We start from the raw sequence: 19,577 nt of genomic DNA, 5'->3' as shown, positions 1-19,577 counted from the left end.
ACGCATCAATGCATGCAGTTAAGTTCCTAATTGTAATGTGAGATTAAAATTGTGATACTGTAGTCGTGATTCAAATAGTAAACTTGAATTATTTTATGATTAAATTCAATTTGTTGTTTCATTTGTCTTGTTTTATAAATTTGATAAATAGGCTTCCTTCTTGTTTTTGTCAATTTTTTTTATGTTACTTATTACCTCTGCTTTTAATTTTATATTGAGTCGTCGTATGCAGGGATGCCCTTCACAAGTGTGAAGCCTTGTTTACATTTCTGTTGTACTGATGTACAGAACATGTTTAATAGTGTGAATGAATATAATCTCAGTGAAAAGCTACTTTCAGGCTGCCAAAGCATGATAGCATGGTTTTCAGATGTAAATTAATGGGACACCAAGAAAATCACGTGTCACACGTTGAACAAGAAACTGTACTGGTTCTATTTACTGCTGATATTACCATTATTGTTACAATTTAATCTTATGGTTCTTTTCCTTCCTCTTGTTCTGGTTCTTGTATGGTCTACATGCATATTTTGACAAAAATAATGGATTTTATCTTGCAATTTTTTTTTTAATATCTCTAGAGATATGTTTTGGCATTTGACTACCTAAATGATACACACATTGTAAGCATGCCCTATGGGACAAATCTCTCTCTATCGCTCTCTCTCTCTCTCTCTCTCTCTCTCTCTCTCTTTTTTTTTTTTTTTACTCTTGAATAAAATATGCATGAACAAAATCAAGTCACTCATTTTCCCATTCACTGAATCATAACCGTTTATCCCGATTTTGCACCTGGCTTGAGAGAAAAATCAGATTTAGCTGTTTATCAGAAATTCAACCCTTACAAAGAGTGTGTGTGTGTGTGTGTGTGCGTGTGTGTGTGTGTGTGTGTGTGTGTGTGCGTGTGTGTGTGTGTATATATATATATATATATATATACCGGTATATATACTCCAAGTACATGTGTTTGAGTTTATATCTTTGAATTTTAAAAAACAATCACATTTTCGAGAGAAGTTGCGTTCAAGAAAAATGTTTTGTTTTACAAATATGCCTAAAATTGAAACTGAAATAATGCGTACTATATTTGATAGGGGGAAAAAAATCGCAAATATACGAGCTTTATCAAGAAAAGAGATGCAAAAAAAAAAGTATTTTAAACGGTTTTTTTTTTTTCAGAGGAGGAAAACGGGCTCTCTCATGGGCGCAGAATTGGACAACCTGACATTCGTGGCAGAAAAGAGGATGCTTTTCAGCATCCAATGCAGTGTCATCTACAGGGAGACTCGGAGCATCATCAATGAAAATTTTTCCTCCCCAATGCCATATGCCAGTCATTTGAATTCCACCCTGGGAGGGAAACACTAATAGCACATTTATTACCATACACCCTACACCGCACCACACTGGATTTTTTTTTCTTTCTGTATTTTAAAATAAATACTTTTATCTGCACATTTTTTATCTCGCTAATACAATAAGTGACGTCACTAAGAGCTAGTCTTCAACCACTGTCAATCCCAAGTTTAGCAGGTGCAAACTGACATGAAACTGCCTCTTCGTTTTTTTGTTTTTTGTTTTTGTTCGGATTTTTTGTTGTTGTTGGTTTTATTTGTTTGTTGTTGTTTTTTTTAAGTGGGCGTCATTTACTTCTTACCTCTAGTCAACTTAAATGTCACGCGTCCTTGAATTTTCGCAGGCTGTCACAACCGCCGCTGCCAGCCGGTCGTTAGCATCAAGTCTGTGCCAGCTCGAAGCTAACAAGTTAGCTCGCTAGCCTGCGAGCTAACGATACGCAGCTGTCAGCAAGCGGAGCTAAGTGGCTATCAAGGTGCAGTGCCACCGGCTTGTACGGTGTGTGACGATTTTTGTACATTTGAAGCTCCCGAAAAACAAAAACGAATGGACAAAGACGGAGCGGACTGGCTGATAGAGAAGGCGAAGCTGTTGTTACGGTCAGGACGGAAAGACCGAGCGCTGCAGCTGCTCTATGAAGCCCAGAATATGTGCCCCAGCACCCGCGCTAGAGGTAACATTAGCAGCCGTGCATGGAACAAGCCAAGGCTCAGGCTGGACCGTTACACTCGCGTAATGTTACCTAATTATAATGTTTTATTTTTGGCTGACGTGCATCTTCAGCTACAAATGCTTAATATAGTAGGAGACATGACAGCTGTTGAACTTTTGTGCTGGTTAGATATCAACTCCCCCTTTTCTGCATTTTGTAGTGCATTACAAATACTGTATTATTCTTGAAGTCGTGCGTTTTACCTTTTGCTACATGAGGGTAAACATAGGTGGCCAGAGTAGCCAACTATTGTTATCGAGTCAGAGTACTTTTACTTTAGATCAAATGACGCAAATAAAAATCGAAATAATTCGCTGAGTAAGACCAAATACGTATTCCGTTTAAAGGAAAGGACTCGAGTACTGAGTACTAGTGAATAGCTTGATTTGTTAGTTTTTAAATGAGCATCTAATCGACAAAAAATAGGGTGAAGAATGTGTACGTTCAGATTTAGCTCATCAATATAACTAACACCGAAATAACATTTTGATGAAATAGCTTAAATTCAGCCTCAAGGCATAACAATTTTCCGATGGAAAATGTTTGCCTTGGTTCAGTTAAATTTGGGGAAACACTGGATTAGATTTCAAAACTAAAAGAAGATTGCACATGATTTTTGTTGTTATTGTCGTTGTTGTTTTTTTAATTGTAAACCAAGACTTGACACAGACATTACTCTTGACTCTTTCCTCCCTCCTCTGAACACTGCTGTCTGTAGTGCTGATTGACGCCATAATCAAAAATGGAGGCAACGCTGCTCCGGAAGCGAACCATGTGCCCCCGCCCAGAGGCTGGAGGGATGAGGACTGCGGAAGCGCAGAAATAAATCACATGAGCGGTGATGACAGAAAGAGCTACTCAGAAGAGCAGCGCCAGGGTGTTCTCAGGTACTGGTACCATCCGTATGCCCTCGTGATATTCGATGTCCGCATGATGAGAGCTTGTATTTGAACATCCACAATGTCATGACAGGATTAAGAATTGCCGAGACTTCTATGAGATCCTTGGTGTTGCCAAGGATTCCAGCGATGAAGATCTGAAGAAAGCCTACAGAAAGCTGGCCCTCAAGTTTCACCCTGACAAGAACTTTGCTCCTGGAGCCACGGATGCTTTTAAAGGTAGAGTGGCTCGACATGAGCAGCTTTAGAACAAGTGAAAATAACCACGTGTCCACTGTTTTGTATTATTTGCTGCTTTTATAGCCATTAAAAAATACTTCTATAAAATAATTTCCATGAAGTACAGCATTAAACAGGTGGGCCTTAATATGGTTAAACAAAAACACACATTAGGCATATCGTGGTCCAGACCACTTAGAGAATGACGTGCGGGTCCACACTGATTTGCCGTGGTCCATATACACGTGCGCACGCGTGCAAAACAGATGTGACATCTGTAAAACCGACATTTTAGGATGGAATCTTCTTGAAGAAACCTGATCTATTTTTAGCTATTAAGATTCTCGCTTGTAGTTGAATAATTCATTTCAACTGTGATAAATGTTTTAGCCCCGGTGGAGGTTTGTGTTCTTTTAGTGCTCTTGTTTGCAGTCTCTAACGCAATTGCCCCTTTTTTTTTTTTTTTTAAATCAAGCACCGTTTCTTTCATTAAACCTTTGAGTGAACCTAGGAAGAGGCAGTACAAGAAGTCATTCATGATGACTTTTGTGAAAGATGTCTTCCAGCAGCATCAACATAGCTGTCCTTCCCCTAGCAATAGGCAACGCGTACGCCGTGCTGAGCAATCCGGAGAAGAAGCGGCAGTACGATCAGTACGGTGATCAATCGGCAGCGGAGAGCGCACCTCAACACACCACCCACCACCGCCACTATCGAAACTTCCACAGAGACTTTGAGGCGGACATTTCCCCTGAGGAGCTCTTCAACATTTTCTTCGGAGGACGTTTCCCCACAGGTGGGTGTGTCCCATGACAGTGACCGTCCTCGCCAAACACTATTACCATTATCCTTGACTTTGCCTCAAAGGTTGAAAAGTGTGGATGCCGTTGCTTCTCCCCCGCAGGAAACATTCACGTGTACACCAACCAGGGAGCCTCCTACTCTCAGTTCTACCAGCCACGTCGACGGCGAGCTTATGAGAGGCGCAAGGATGTGGCGGAGGAAAAGCCCAGTCAGGTCAGTGAATCCCGCCACCTCTGTTGTGATCTCGCCGTGATGTTTGTTTCCACAACTCTTCCTCTTGTTTACTGGGACGACTCATTAGCCTGTGTGAACTTGCCGTGTGGATATATGAACAACGTTAGAGCTGTTTTGTGCCATGTGATGAGTGTGTATTTAGAAAGTGTTGTGCCGCACACGGGCAGTAAAGCGCACACCTACTCACACTGTTGTGATGTGGACACAGAACACCTTCACAGCTCTGCTGCAGCTCCTCCCCGTCCTGGTGCTGATCCTCATCTCGGTGTTCACTCAGATGATGGCCACCAACCCGCCTTACAGCCTCTTCTATAAGCCGTGAGTGTGCAGGAGAGCCGTTATTTCACGTTTTGACAGTGGACGTCGATCACGCGCGGGTTGTGTGCTTGCAGGAGCATGGGCCTGGTGGTTTCCCGGGAAACGCAGCACATGGGCGTGCCGTATTACGTGGATAAAGGTTTTGAGAAGGAGTACCGCGGCGGCGCCCTCGAAGAGCTGGAGAGGACTATCGAGAGCGACTACATGGAACACTTGCAGAGCAGTTGTTGGAAGGAGAAGCAGCAGAGTAAGAGATTAGCATTGTCTGGTGCTGATCTGTGTGAGACCCCAAATATTTGTTTGACATGTGAAACCCTGTCCCGCTCAGAGTCGGACTTGATGAACCTCGGCCAGCTGTACCGAGACGACCGCCTAAAGCAGAAGGCCGAGTCCATGAGGCTGGACAACTGCGACAAACTCCACAGACTGGTCGGACGTCAGCGAGGCAAATGAAGGACGGTTTGTTTGTGGTGGAGCGCTGCTCCGGTATGTTGTTATTATTTGTACGATTATTGAGGTCAATTTATCCACTTGGGCCATGCTGGCAAGAATCATGCAGTAGAGTTGGGGGCGGGTAAAATGTGCCTTCTCTCTTCCAGGATGGTCAGAAATACAAGTTTGCATGTCAGCTGCTTTGGTGGCCACAGCACTGAGGCTCCGGCCCTTTTCAACTTTTTTATTCTAGAAACGGTCTCTGTCGGAGGTCATTATGTCCCTTGTGCATTGATTTGATTATTTATTTTGCTCATTGTTCGGTGTACTTGACAAGTGTATTTAATTAATCAACATATTTGCTACAGTGACTTGAATGACCCTTTGGACATATCTGAGCACTGTTGCACTGTGAAGTCATGGACTATATTTATGATTTATTTATTTGGTTGGTTAAAATCAAACAGGTAGGAAGTGACTGACTTTTTTTTTTTATAAACACCATGCTTTATAAACACTCTGGGGCTTCCCCTCACTGCTTCTATATTGGATCTGTCATCATGGCTGTTTAATAGCAACAGATGATTGCTGTGTGATGACTTTCAAAGGTTGTTGAGCTCTGAAATAATGTACAAGATTGTCCTTTTTTTTTTTTTATTACTTAAATCGAAACGGGCATTCGAAATGAAAAATATGGACATTACGCACGAGGATTTACGTTAGTTTCTGGTGACGTGTTCGGGTTCACCTCAAGCACTTTTGTTATTTAACACTCCTCTATTGTGTTCATGTTGCATGCAGCCTAGTTGAAAGATTGTTTTGATTCATATCTATTTGAGCAACATGTTTTCAGTTAATATTGACTGACCGCATTGAGCAATTCATGGACAACCCATTTACTACAATCATAAATAGAGTAAAACACAAGTTGTCTTTTGCCACCCCCCCCCCAAAAAAAAACAAAGCCACCAGAAAATTAAAGTAAAATAGACTCTTTAGTGACTCATGTCTTGTTTGTGTTTTTGTGGTTTTGTTTCTGCGTGCATCATGAATTGAAGGTAAAATTTGTCTGCGATTTCAACCCATCTGTGCCTTTATTCCACTCCCACTTCCGTTAGCGAGACCAGGTAAACGAGCAAGTCACAAGTATACAAGCCAAACATGAGTTTATTGTTTCAAAGTATACTTCCCGTTCTTGTTACATCCACAAAACACAGTGAGATTACCACAGTACTGTTTCACTTAAAATATAGGTGGGTATGCGCAAAACAACCACAAAATATACATTTAAAATTATTTAAAGGTTGTTAAAATTAGGAGGAAAAAAATAAGGTCTTTTTTTCCTCTTAATGTGTTTCATAAGGTAACACCACCCGAGGGAAAAAAAAAAAAGAAAAAGTCAAGCAAATCAGAGTCTTTGGCCTCTGGTTTCACACATTGTCTTTACTTCTGTAGTGCATTTCTCACAGTCCACCTCATGAATGTGGACCAGACGTAGCCTGGCTGTAGGATTAGTTGATTTTGAGGCTTTATAGACACTTATACAACCTGATGTTCTTGCCTGTGAGCGGGCTATGAGTGATGTGCAGCCATCAAAGGCTTTGACCCACTCTTTCGGAATCCCCCTTTGTAATCTGGGATTACGTGTAATCCATTTCTGCAAAATAGGAGCTTCCCCACAGCGCCGTCTGCAGCTCGTTGAAATATGGAGAGCAAGTTGGGGATTACACTGCAAACATGATGCAGATTGTGTGTGTGTGTGAGTGAGTGAGTGTGTGGAGGGGTTGGGGTATAAATTAAATCTTGGAAGAATTAATACTTTTCATTTACAGTGTCAGACTCCCAATTATTACTGTTTTTGTTCACTTCTTCATCTTGAGGTCGGCTTCGATGGCACAGCGGCGCCCTCTGGTGCCTCCATCCTGCATGGACAGAAGAAGAAAGTGTGGATTCAAACGGTTTGAACAGTTAAAGCTCTTGTTTACTTGACTGGCTCTTTTGAATTAAAACCGGACATTTTAATTATTTTAGTAAAATACAATGTTTGATTCAGATCTCGTCAGTGTATTTTTCGAGGAAGTGAATTGGAATGCTAGTCCCTTTCACTGTCGCCACTCAACTGGAGCCAATGCCAACTGACTGCGGTCACGAGTCGCTACACCATGGATTGATTGCCTATCGACCACATGGCATCGTGTTACTGATCCCATATTGGCTACAGAATAGTCAGCTGTGTATCACGACATTTATCAGTGACCTCAATAACTGAGTCGTTGCTTTTTTTTTTTTTTTAAGGTGTACTTACAAAAAGAGACAGCAGAAAAGCAGGAGAAGACATGGAGAAGGCGTCCTGTGAGAAGCAAAAATACATTAGAGCTGGGATTCAAAAGAGACAACTCTTGGTAGAGCGCCATGAAAACATTTGCTTTGTTGAGGCCATTTTGATTCGCTGTTGTTTTGAAGACAATGTGAGTTTTTTAGCAGCTTCTGCTGAATAGAAGAACATACATCACTAACTTTAACTGGTGTAAAACCCATTCTGGTATTATTAATCACTTCTTTTAACCTCTAAATTTAACCTCTTCTGTCCACATTCTAGCGATGCACCTTGTCTGCGGAGTCCTGCCGTCGCAAACCCTCGCGGCCCCTCAGGCCCTTGGCGCTAATACCAGACTCGGACGTCTCCATGATGAGCTGGGTGGCTAGAAACTGCTGGATCTGCTCCAAGACGTCCCGCTGCATCTCCACGGCCATGTGGTAGACATCATGATCCAGGCTGTTGTACATGACGGCGTTCTGAAACATCAGCATGATGTCCCGCTGGAACTCGGCCGTAGTTCGCATGGAACCGCTTTCGATGTTCTTCTTAATGGTTGCCAGGTCCATGGGCCTGCACAAAGACACACCATGTGAGCTGTGAGCATCATACCTCACCGACATCAACACTGTCTGCGCAAATCAGTTCAGGTCAGTATGTTTAGTGTTTTAATCATCACCTAGTGAACCGTGCCAACTAGTTATATAGCTAATGTGTCACAAATGCAGGTAAACGCCCCGAAGGTAGAAAAAAAACGGCCTCATTGGTGCTAAGGAGAAGTCACTCGTACCTGTACACAATGCTATGATATCCTGGTGCAATCTCATCCGTCACCGGCTGCAGGAAGACATTTGCATACCTACAAGTAGGGAGAGAGGAAGTGTGAAATATCAAAGAACCACATTTCAGAAAGTCACGCTGGAGGGTAACAGATGAATAAAAATCAAACTGCTTTAAAACTGATGTTATTGGCCTGTGCAAAAAAAAATCTCATGGAAAAAAATTCAGCCAAAGTGAAGACTTTGCAAAGCTCCATCTCTTGTCAGCATCAGCGGACGGTTAAAACAAAACCTGCTAGTCTTACCTGTGATTAGCAGCGGCACGCCAAACCAACATAATGGCCTTCTTCCAAATCTTGTGAGCCTGTAGAGCCTCCAGGTCCTCACTGCACAAAGAGCTACACAAGAAGGTTCTGTCAGAATAAAGACTTGGAAAGGGCAACAACATGGGGCGGGCAGCTAGCAGAACCTTCTACATGACACAACGCAACAGGTAACTAGACAGAAATGAGAAGAAAAAAAAAAGAACGACTATTTGTGTGCAGGAGATTTTGTCCCCCCCACTTACAACTGTGATGATGCAGGGCTGCTGGGGATGGAGTCGGCCGTGGTGTGGAGCTGCAGAGATGACGAAGCCGTGTGGAGGCTGCACGCGTCCTCGCTCTCGCTGGCCACGCGCTCCATCTCCATCTCGCCGTCAGGCTCCGACGAGAACCCCTCCACGCCGTCTCCGTCATCTTCTTCCTCCTCCTCCTCATCTTCGTCGTCATCTTCTTCTGGCCCGTTGACCTCATTGTCCAGATTTGTCCCTGAGGCATTTTCTTGACTATCGACACTCGATTGACCCTCATCCTTTATCTCCTGCAAAGATGGCGGATGCGGGACATAATGCCAAAACATTGCTTCGAGCACAATCACGCAGTGGAGGTACAACGACCAGTTTTGATGCGGTGATATACCTCCTTAACATGTCTTTCTGTCACGGGGAAATCTTCTACCACTGATTCTGCAACCAAGTAACACACTTCATTAACTTCGCCTATGCAAGCTAATGAGATCAAATACTAGCGCTTTATCTCTGCAGGCACTGAAGCGGGTGAAACTGCACAATGTATTTCGACAATATACACGCTTGTCCTTACCCTGACTGGTGCTTTCAGGTCTTTGCTGTGCCCATCTCTCTTCCAAAGACATGTGGCTTTTATGGTGCACCGCGTCTCTCATGGCCTCGGGCTGTGCAGGTGCTCCACTGTGGCAGTGCACAAAACTCCTGGAATTGCATGAGGATGAGGAGGTTGGTGGAAGGCCACTCATTCCCACCGGGGTTGCCACATCACAGTTATCTTGACTACTGCACGCAGAGGAGAGCTCGGCTGAAGTTTTGCCCTCAATCTCTAACTCGTCTGCCTGATTCCTTGTCGGGCTGCAGTGGGGAGATGAGGACTGAGGAGCCCCCGGGGGGTCTTGGGTATGGAACGGTTCGGCTTGCCAGGCGGCGGGAAGAGTGTGGCCGTTCTCTTCACACAAAAAGAGAGCAGCCTCGACTGCAGCCGCATCCAAAGCATCTGCAGCCTGTAAGAAAAAAGGTACGGCATAATTGACTCTTTCAATCATACGCGGCAGTTCTAAATGTTCCCTGAGTGTGCTTGCAAAACACCTGCATTGCAAAATAATTTCACTAAGGTCGTTCCATTTTATACAATTGCGTTCATTGCGCTACTGCGAGCCAAAGTAACGTGTGCAACGGTTGTTGCCCGTCCCCAATCGTCACCTTGTCCTCAATGATGGCGATGATGTCCCCGACCGTCTTCAGATCCAGTTCATCTGCCATGTAGGAAACTGTCACATCCTCCTCACTCAGCTCAGACACTTTCACACCTGCGGGGGGAGGCTGGCACCCAAAGGACGCAGATGGCGCGAGCACATCCACCTCTGCAAACGAATGACAGATCACAGTTCAAAAACGAAGCCACATTAACCGATACAGTATGAGGTATTTATTTCATGTGTGCTTGCAAATTTCCAGTGGTATAAAAACTGTAATACATCAGGTTGAGTGACGTTCATAGCGCTTTGATGGAGCGGGTGGGTAAGAGAGGAGAAAATCCATTGTTCCTTGAATATTGCTACCTGAATTGAGATTCGATTAATTGCCAACAGTTATCAAATCAAACGAATCAACGCTATTTATCTTAAAATTATCCAAGCCATCAAAAGTTCATCCTCTCATCAGACACCTTTCCTCAGATTTCTGTAGTCCTCCATGAAAGCGGACTGAATAGCTTTGTGTTTGGGAAACAATGATCAAGAAATCGAAGAATGTAAGTGCTAAGCTATAAACTAATGAGGATTTGACTGTATATGACGGCATGTTGCGCACGTCTGAATTTGAGACCTGAACAGGCTGGGGCAGCAGATTTCACTGGAGCAGGAGTGGTGCCGGAAGTCGAGTCTGTGCTGACCATGAAGCCTAATTGGGCCGATAAGTGTGTGGGTCCCGCCTCCAGGAGTCGAGACAACATTGGAGCACCTGTCATTGGCGGCACCGGCAACACAATAGTGGACGTGACATTGGACGTTTTGCTAAACAGCAATCAGTGAACAACAAACTTTAATACAGTACACAGAAAAGACCATTCAAGCAGCAAAGCGGTTACTGTTGTTGAACGAAAAAAATCTCAAGGTAGGCAATAGACTGTGCAGGTGTACCTATTCAAATGTCCAGCGAGTATTTTACCTGATGCTGGAGAGAAGGGCAGAGTCAACTGTAAATCATGGACTGCAGTCATATTACCAGCGGACACATCACGTTCTCCAGTCTGACGCGCACACACAAACGCACATTCTTTTCCTTCCGACACAAATTATGAAATGCATGCGCATTCTTAATTTGAACACGTTTAGCCTACCAATCTGGATGTCGTGGCCAAGATGTTGCCTTTCTTCAGCAGCTCAGAGAGAAGCGGCGACGGGGGCGGTGTACCTCTCTGGGCCAGCAGCTTCTTCTGGGTGGGGTCATCACCGAGTGGCGGGTTCTCATTCACGGAGCCGGAAGAGTCGGCAAATGACATCAACCTGACACACCCTGAAGTCTAAAGACATGCAGAGAAAGGATCAACAAGGTCAGGTAGGATGAAGTCATACGTACGGCGTAACGTTTTCAGCGATGAGCATACTCTTGGATTTACCTCTTTTGTGTATGAAAAATCGGGATTTGAGCACGGGAGAGGGTCACCTGATGGAAACTCCAAACTGGCTGAGTTGCAACCCGTGGGTGAATGCATGGTGGCACCTGCCACACGTCGAGGTGTGTTCTTTGCTACCTGTCTGGCTGAAAGAGAGAGAGGAACAGCATTCGGATTTGTTTCTTGCTAGTGGCACCATCACAAATGAGAGGGAGCTCGATGTATGCAGTAAAGGCGACATACCCTGATAGGCAGCGTCCGTGACTTTTCTTTTTAACTCCGCCTCTTCCTCTTCAATTTTCTGTTTCCTACCCGACACAATAGATGTATATGCACTTAGCCATGGCTGTGTGCAAGAATGTTTAGAATGTATTCATTCATGAAAACAGAGCATCATCGTCATCATCATGTAGGCAAAAATAGGTCTTGTATCTTTGGGTGGACAGAGAATTTGCTGCATCTTACTGCTGAATTTCCTTCCATAATTCGTCCAGTTTGGAGTCTAGATGACCAGCTTGAATAAGTTCCGACTCTCTCTTCAGTGTCCTACGGGTTGGAAACAGAGTTGAGAGAAATAGCATGGATGTGTCCTAATTTTTCGTGTTTTAGGATATAAAAAAAAAAAAAATGCTGTAAAAATGAATCAATGAAAACTTAAACAATAAGCTAGTGGTGAGCTCAGACAGTACAGTCCAGTCATATTTACACCAACAGCAAAGGTGTATTTGTGTACCTGTGCTCCTCTTGGGTTTGTTTGATCAACTTTTTTAATTCATCAATCCTCTGAGCGGTCAGCTTGCGCACTATCACATCCCCCACCGTCTCTACCACCTCCCCCTTCTCGCCTCGCTTCCTCCTGCAAACACACAATGACATTGAAACATGGCTGTGAAGGGAAACGCAATCATCCACTTGTCATATTTGATTTTTGCCTGCAATACATGCTAGGTTTCGATCACCTACTTTGGGGCTTCTGTGTTTTCCAGTAGCTCGGAATACTTTGAGGCGCAGTGCTGTGAACAGAAGTGGAGTCAATTGTAAATAGTGCGTAAAAGCCTTTTTTTTTTTCTCAGACATTGAGGACACGTCATGCCTTTTGAGAGAACCAGTCAGGTGGCCGCCCGGGTTCTGCAAATGGTTTGATGGCTCGACTGACAGAGACCCTGCAAATTTAAAGATGAAACACGTGATTTTTTCCAAGGTCAGATTCATCCACTTCTCAACAACTCTTTTAATCAATGACATCATTACACGAACACGCCTCCTTGATGCACAGCGCACACTTTTCATATTAATTTAGCCTGATACAGCTTGTTGCATATCAATGTGCACTTCTCTGCATTATGTAGACTGTCAGGACAGTTATTCTAAGATATAACACAAGCTGGGCAACTGTACTGTATGCATAACCATAAGATGATTCATCAATAATTCATTGACTAATAGTGAAGTCTAATGGGCAAAAAAAATGGCTAGCCAGAAGCTGAATTGCACTATGTTTGTTTATGGACTAGGCATGTGGCTCGGGGCAATTACACTTCTTGTCCCTTACCTCATATCTTCTGTGTGTGAAGCAGAATAATCGCCCCCAACATGCAGTATTACATAGTCGTTGCTGCATTTGGTTATCATCATTTTTAATTTTGAAAAATTGTAGCCAGCGAAAGCCTGCCATGTACTATAAAATCAATATGTAGAGCTGGATCTGGCCCCCAGGCTTCGACTTTAAGACCTGTGGGTTGAAGTCAATGGAATTACTGTTAAGTACCAATTCTGGTCTCCACTCTTCATGACCGATGTGGCCAAACACAGCTTCTCCCTGAGTGACCATGCTTCTGTTGGGCCAATCACGAGCAGCTTGTGTTCTGCAGATGACAAAAAAAAGTTACATTGTTCCAGTTTATGATAAACCTAACTCTTCATCTTAAAAAGAGCAAAATGCTGCCATTCCCCGGCCTGTCTTTACTGCATGCTAACTCAAGCTCCAATCCAAATCCTTTGTACTCATTGCACTGCTGAGTAGAAGCACGCGCGCACGCACACGCACACAGAGCGAGTGTGGCCAGCTGAAGTATCTGTAAACAGAGGTGTCAGCTGGAGAGACCTGCAGGTTGAGCGGCGGTGCATCCAAACTTTGTGACCCCCCTCCCCCCACAAAAAAAAAAACAAAGATAGGCGAAGCCACTCGCAATCATTCGGCTAGCGCATAGCAAGTCACAGCAACATCTCCCGTGCGTAGACATTACTCACTTCCAACGCCGTTTGCCATCTTCCCGTCATCCCCACACGCCGCACATCCTGCCACACGCAAACCGCAGCAGTTAATACCACTTGGATTATCACGACGCGACGCGTGACCGAGTAAACAAAACACAAGCGTGCCGGTTACCTTGACAGAAAAAAAAATGTGAACACTCCCCGAGGTTTTCCTCGTTGACGTTAGCTCGCGCGCCCCATCCTCGTATTGTGCGCCTTAGCTTAGCGTTAACTTCAATATCAAGTCGCTCCGTCAGAATGCTGCATTTGCTTCAGCGTCCCGGCTCGATTCGAAGTCCGGCTGGGCCCACGTTCGAGAGTGAGCGGTCAGTCAAGAGGAGAAAATAGAGCTATGTGATCGTACGAGTCACCGTCGTCATTTATCATTCAAAAGTAGCTAGCTACATGCTGTGTGCCGTGTGCACGCCCACCAACACGGGCACTCAATGATGGTAGCGGGCGCGCGCGCACACACGCACGCACAAAGCCGTGTCTGCTGCTATGCTAGGTCACTTGAAAAGATGAATTAAGATGACCCTTTCTTGATAAGTACAAGTATTGTACCAGCGCAACCCTTGTGACAAAGTAACTAAACACGTATAATTTTGTGTCACCTTACATAACCACTCAATTGGAATCACTAATAACCACTTTATAAATGCTAAGAGCCTCAAAAATGCATCCATCCATAACATGCTTTTTGGTGAAGGCGATTTTCTAAGAATTTGGGAGCCAGAACTGTGTTATCTTTGAGTACAATTCTTGGAGGATGATTTTGTGAATGTCATGTGTGGAGTTGGGGACTTCGGGCAAACCGTGCTAACCACTCGTCCGCCTTGATGCTGATTCAATATTACATAAAGCATTCTTTGGAAGGACACTATCCATCTTTCGACTTCAAATGAACACACCATGGGTACATCACATTGTATTTTTAGGCCTTTGTCATGACACAGACAGACAACAGTGAAACATTTGCAGTTCAGTCTTGGCTCCTCCATAGAGTCCATTGATCAGTGGGAAAGAAATGGTAATAAGGGACCTGACATTTAACACCACAACACTGCCACGTTGCCCCTTGGTGCTTTGTGTAATAACTGATAACTCATTTGCACCGCCAAGCATATTATTTTAGTAGCGTGGTTATTTTTGTGATTGCAGTTTTTTAGTTAGAATTCATAAATTCCAAACAAACAGCTGTTTCGATTTGATCTCATTAATTTGTGCTGGTGTACCTAATGTTTTGGCCGAAGCGTGTGGCTAAAAGCCATTATGTGTGGCAGTTTCATCAATAATGCATCAACTTGGAAGGAGACTGACTTCCGATCAGGCAGTGTAGGTTCATTTCCCACACGGTGCGAGTGGGAATTCTTGTATGGGCTGTGTTTGACTGGTGATCAGTCCAGAGTTGTAGAAGCCAACTGGGATCGGTTCCAGCCCAGCGTCACCTTGAATACGATAAAGCGGTGACAGAAAATGGGTGGACACGCAAATACATTTGCAATGTATGTCATGTCATATCATTTCCCGATTTTTGTATTCATAGAAACATTAAATCCAAAGAGGAAAACAAGCTTGTGGGCTTCCTTTTCAGGCGTAAAATGTGCTTTTCGTTAAAACATCAGAGCCCATCAGGTTCAGTTCAGCCAATGCAATGTTTGAATGTCATATATGTCAGTCGTCGCAGCGCCGCATGCTGTCGTGCACCTCTGCACCGAGCCCACGCTGGGGGCAGAACCGGCGCTAATTAATTGAACGAGGGAACCTGTTGAGGCTTCCCTCCTCGTCTTTGCCATTAATCACACTTCATTTGACGCTGCAAGTTGCTGCTCAGGACTCAAGCACACTTCCCGAGCAGAGGAGCGTCTCACGGTGAGTGCATGATATTTTTGAGTTGTTTTATTGATGTCTAAGTAGAAATGTTTACTTTTTGTGCTTGACTTGAGGTCATTTAAAACATTTTTAAGAAATGCAAGAACCTCATATGTTTTCTCTCTCTCTCTCTCTCTCTCTATGTATGTATATATAGTGTATGTGTATATATATGTATATATATATATATATATATATATATATATATATATATGCTTAATATTTAACTAATTTTTCATTACATTTTGTCTTCACTGACTGAAAACAAGAATATGAAGAAGATCATTGTTAATCCAATGGGGGAGGTGGGGATCATTAATGTGTGTTCGACTGAACCATAGAAATACATATGTATAACATATATCTAATTGATAAACGGCAGCTCAGTTCAACATCAACATGCTCAGGTTAGATTTATTTACGATCTCATCTCGCGCCCATCAGGGGAGCAGCTCTGCCCTCTCTTGGCCTCCTCCTCTGAGACCCTCGCTGTGACACGTGCAGCTGAGACCCAGGGCGAAGAATTAATGAGCAAATTGAAACAGACTCAATACTCACGGCCCAGTTGCCTTCAATTACCAGTCGCTGAAACACACACACACACACACACGTTGTCATTTTCACTGTGCAAAATGGCCACACTAAATTCTTCATGCATGTTGACTGCAGGCAAAGCAGCAGCAGGATGTCCAACAACATGGCCAAGATTGCGGATGCGCGAAAGACGGTTGAGCAATTAAAGCTCGAGGTCAACATAGAGAGGATGATGGTATGTGTACTTTATGTTGGCACAAAGCAAAATAACAGTGGGAAAGACAACATTTCTACCGGCGTTTTGGATGGGCTGACTGCAAATTCTGTGGTTTTAGTCGGGACCATTACATTTGACTCTGACTATCTTCTTTATCATTGAATGAAACGCTTTGACACAGATACTTTTATGCTTGCGATATATTTTCCCAGGTATCCAAAGCAGCAGCGGATCTGATGGCCTATTGTGAAACTCATGCCAAAGATGACCCCCTGGTGACCCCCGTACCGTCCTCAGAGAACCCCTTTAGAGAGAAGAAAATATTCTGTGAAATACTGTAAGACCACTGTGGGCATTGATGGAGTATCAATGTTTCACATTTGTTTTAATACGAACTTCTTTATTTTCACAACTGCCTCGTTGTGTGTTTTTGTCGCTCTATGGTACGTAGATGAATTTCCATGTTTGAAGCTGATAAAGATGTCAATAAAGACTTTCTGCAAAATAAGCGCAATGCTAATTTAAATGAGCCCCTGTCTGTCTTTTACTGTGCACTCAGTGCTAATTCAGCTTGTACATTAACTCCATTCTTTCTTCTCTGGGATCTTTGTTGGTTTTATATTTCCCAGTGATTGTCACATCAGGTGATAAGCATGTGTACAATAAGAGCCCACGTTTGCATACATGCAAGCCACATTGTTTGAACAGTGCAACAAAGGTTTCCATAGCAGTTACCATAACTGCCACTAGGGGGTAGTATTTGTTTGGTGCTCGGGATGTCGATGTTCGTTTTCGGCCAATGCCTCACAGTTCGGAGATTTGATGTTCAAATCCGGGTTCTGCTCTTCCTGATTTTTTTTTTTTTTTTACTGCACACTGTTTTTCATTCGTATTCTTGTCGCAGTAATTTATAAGGGTATATCTTACTTATATCCTTCCAAAAAAAAAAAAATCAAGGAATGCCACGACTTTTTCCTTGCAGGATCATTTTAGAATTGACAGTTCAAGATATACATGAATCAATCCAGTTTCCATTACTTCTACATTTTTTTGTCACGCAGGTGTCAACATTACAGTCTTTGCCCTGACGTCATGCTCACCATCTGTCTGGGGTCACATATCTGCCGGATGGCTTTGCGATACGACGTGCTTTTTATTGTTGACATTTTGGCTACACATTACCAAAGGGTTTGGCGGTCGTTAGTTTGCTCATTGAATCCATGTATATTCCCTTTGAAAAATGTTTTCTTTTTTTTTCAGGTTAACAATGTTGCAAAGTTGTCCCACGTGCGGCTCCCAGGACGAATCGTGCCCCTGGAGGGGGGTGAAGCAAATATTGGGTGGGGCGATGAGCGACGCAAACGCACACAGACTTTCTCATCGCGTGACAGGTGGCAACGTTCGCACATTTGCAAGCAAACGTCTGCCTTTTTCTCCGAGGTTGGAGGCGGAACATAAGGTATCGCAGCGACCTTTTGCTCTTCGTAACGAGTCGTGTCGTTGTTTTGTCATTCACATTTGTAACATTTGCATTGTTGGGCGAGCAAAAACTCGTCCGACCCGTTCGATCGTCCTGTCCACAAACAGACAGGTGAAAACGAGCTCCCGCTGAGTCGTTACTGCACTCAATTCATTTTGAGAAAAAAAAAAAAAAAGATTTATTCCACGATATTCATTGGTGGAAGCAGATTGAAAGTTTAAGTGCGTAGAACCGGTTGACTTCTCAAACAGGATATCCTCGACCTGTTGAGGTAGAATGTTCGATTTAGTTTACTTTTCCACTAAAAGTTTTGTCAATTAGTGCAAATTACGAATGATATGTTCGTGTATATTATGTGGTCTCGTCGACTCGAGGTGCACGTTTGCCTGAGAAATGGAAAGTTGGTTGGTTCAAATGCGGGCTGTGGGCTTTGATTGTTCAACCTGCATGAGCTTTTACTGCGTTTTCTATACTCAGGCTTCCTCCCACACTCCAAAACGTGTTAATTATTATTATTATTATTTTTTAGTTTAATTCAAGGCTCAAATCTATATATATATATATACACACACACAGTATATATAAAGTTGCAAATTATCGGGAGAAAATATTTAGAAAACTGTTTTCTATGATTGAAACTATTGCAGAACTATTATTTATTTATTTTTTAGAAAAAAAAACTCCGTTGGAATTAATTTGTAGTTTTGCAGTGGATCTTCGAGAAATAAAAGTGAAATGAAAGAAAAGTTCATTTATTTTAGTAGTTGAAAAGTGAACCATAGTTCTAAGTTACTGAGATGCACTTGTATTTGATGTCTTGAGCAATCTTTTCTCATTTTCACACACATACTTGCTTATGCTTTAGTTAGGAGTGATTTGTTATCATGACACCTTGACACGCCCACCGAATATCATAAAATGCAAGATTATGTAGTTTGCACTTCAAACCGTACTCAAGAGACAAAAGGGCAAAAAGCTAAAAGTGGCAACCAACTTGACCGTTTCCCCTTTCTGTTTTTAGGCCTCGCCATGGCCAACTTTGGGGGCCACGCCATTCCTGGCTCCTTCTTCTTGCTCTTTGGCTTATGGCTGACGGTCAAACACACGCTCCAGCGCTACTGGCGGAATAACCAGCTCAAAGGCAGAGCACTTTTGCCCCCTTTCTTTAAACGAATGGACTACATCGAGGGAGGCTTGCAAATCTTTGCCTCGTTTGTCGGTCAGTCCTCCCCACTCGACGCATCATCGAAACACTCCGAATCCTCCCTAACCGATGCGGTCCTGTCTCAGGCATCATGGTGGAACAGTTCGTTGTGGACGGGCCACATGCTCGCCTCTACGACGCGCACAACCATTCATGGGTCAAGCTGATGAACTGGCAACACTCCACCATGTATCTCTTTTTTGGCATCTCTGGAATCGCTTTGGTGGTGAGCACCGCGTCCAAGCTGGTGCCGGTTGGCGTGGACCGCCTTGCTCTGTCCTTAGCTCTTTTTGTGGAAGGTAAGAGTTGAAAAATTCTGGAGTCGTTTGGGCCTTTTTCAGTTGATCACAAAGCGGTGTTATGTTGGTAGATCACGTCCTGGCTCCCGCAACTTTTGGTCCAGTAGCAATGCACCTGGTGAGCTCCGTGTTCTTTTTTTTTGTGATCCAGGATTTCTGTTCTACTACCACGTGCACAGTCGCCCCCCGCTGGACGCCCACATCCACTCCTTGTTGCTGGTGGCCGTGTTCAGCGGGTCGGCCAGCACCATGATGGAAGTGTTCATGAGAGACCGCTTCATTCTGGAGATGCTGAAAGCCGTCTTGTTCATCCTGCAGGGCTCGTGGTTTTACCAGGTAATACACGTCATAGCTATTTGTTTCTCTCTGGTAGCACAATTTAAAAACCGTGCACGGAGGCAATGAAGCAAAGTGTGCATGTATGAGCCCCCCCCCCCCCCCCGGAAACTTATAATGAAAA

General features: G+C 43.7%; 4 protein-coding genes and 1 long non-coding RNA gene across 8 annotated transcripts in view; 3 read left to right on the top strand and 2 right to left on the bottom strand.

The window, feature by feature from the left end:
* Positions 1-1,152: 1,152 nt before the first annotated feature.
* On the bottom strand, positions 1,153-1,735 carry LOC109517983 (uncharacterized). Its single transcript, XR_002168641.1, has 2 exons — positions 1,658-1,735; positions 1,153-1,364 (listed from the first exon to the last, which is right to left on the bottom strand). It is a non-coding gene; the product is annotated as an uncharacterized LOC109517983 (long non-coding RNA).
* dnajc18 (DnaJ (Hsp40) homolog, subfamily C, member 18) lies at positions 1,691-5,977 on the top strand. The gene is made up of 8 exons (XM_019873548.1): positions 1,691-2,029; positions 2,787-2,955; positions 3,041-3,186; positions 3,782-3,982; positions 4,091-4,203; positions 4,433-4,542; positions 4,617-4,789; positions 4,871-5,977. Exons 1-8 carry the CDS (start codon positions 1,903-1,905, stop codon positions 4,993-4,995), a joined length of 1,164 nt encoding a protein of 387 aa, XP_019729107.1. The 5' UTR covers positions 1,691-1,902; the 3' UTR covers positions 4,996-5,977.
* Positions 5,978-6,123: 146 nt separating this feature from the next.
* LOC109517980 (bromodomain-containing protein 8) lies at positions 6,124-13,942 on the bottom strand. The gene is made up of 21 exons (XM_019873547.1): positions 13,645-13,942; positions 13,506-13,553; positions 13,024-13,120; positions 12,349-12,418; positions 12,219-12,268; positions 11,989-12,111; positions 11,721-11,801; positions 11,499-11,563; positions 11,259-11,401; positions 10,980-11,162; positions 10,808-10,889; positions 10,466-10,600; positions 9,842-10,002; positions 9,213-9,642; positions 9,030-9,076; positions 8,639-8,931; positions 8,376-8,468; positions 8,082-8,150; positions 7,582-7,864; positions 7,280-7,324; positions 6,124-6,896 (listed from the first exon to the last, which is right to left on the bottom strand). The coding sequence occupies exons 2-21, from the start codon at positions 13,522-13,524 to the stop codon at positions 6,837-6,839; spliced, it is 2,529 nt and encodes an 842-aa protein (XP_019729106.1). The 5' UTR covers positions 13,525-13,553; positions 13,645-13,942; the 3' UTR covers positions 6,124-6,836.
* A 790-nt stretch (positions 13,943-14,732) lies between these two features.
* On the top strand, positions 14,733-16,857 carry gng8 (guanine nucleotide binding protein (G protein), gamma 8). Its single transcript, XM_019873549.1, has 3 exons — positions 14,733-15,383; positions 16,053-16,152; positions 16,347-16,857. Exons 2-3 carry the CDS (start codon positions 16,069-16,071, stop codon positions 16,473-16,475), a joined length of 213 nt encoding a protein of 70 aa, XP_019729108.1. The 5' UTR covers positions 14,733-15,383; positions 16,053-16,068; the 3' UTR covers positions 16,476-16,857.
* A 614-nt stretch (positions 16,858-17,471) lies between these two features.
* tmem45b (transmembrane protein 45B) overlaps positions 17,472-19,577 on the top strand; it is a 4,455-nt gene continuing 2,349 nt past the window's right edge. Inside the window, exons 1-4 of one of the 4 annotated variants that reach the window (XM_019873559.1) lie at positions 17,472-17,593; positions 18,636-18,833; positions 18,905-19,117; positions 19,269-19,453. In XM_019873559.1, the coding sequence (XP_019729118.1) occupies positions 18,644-18,833; positions 18,905-19,117; positions 19,269-19,453 (588 nt within the window). In that variant the 5' untranslated portion in view covers positions 17,472-17,593; positions 18,636-18,643. The other 3 variants (XM_019873561.1, XM_019873560.1, XM_019873562.1) reach the window with 3 other exon arrangements.

The sequence above is a fragment of the Hippocampus comes genome, unplaced genomic scaffold, assembly GCF_001891065.2.
Source record: "Hippocampus comes isolate QL1 unplaced genomic scaffold, H_comes_QL1_v1.1 scaffold59, whole genome shotgun sequence".
Lineage (NCBI taxonomy): Eukaryota > Metazoa > Chordata > Actinopteri > Syngnathiformes > Syngnathidae > Hippocampus > Hippocampus comes.
The sequence above is the reverse complement of the archived record's forward strand: the minus strand, read 5'-3'. Positions and strand labels throughout refer to the sequence as shown.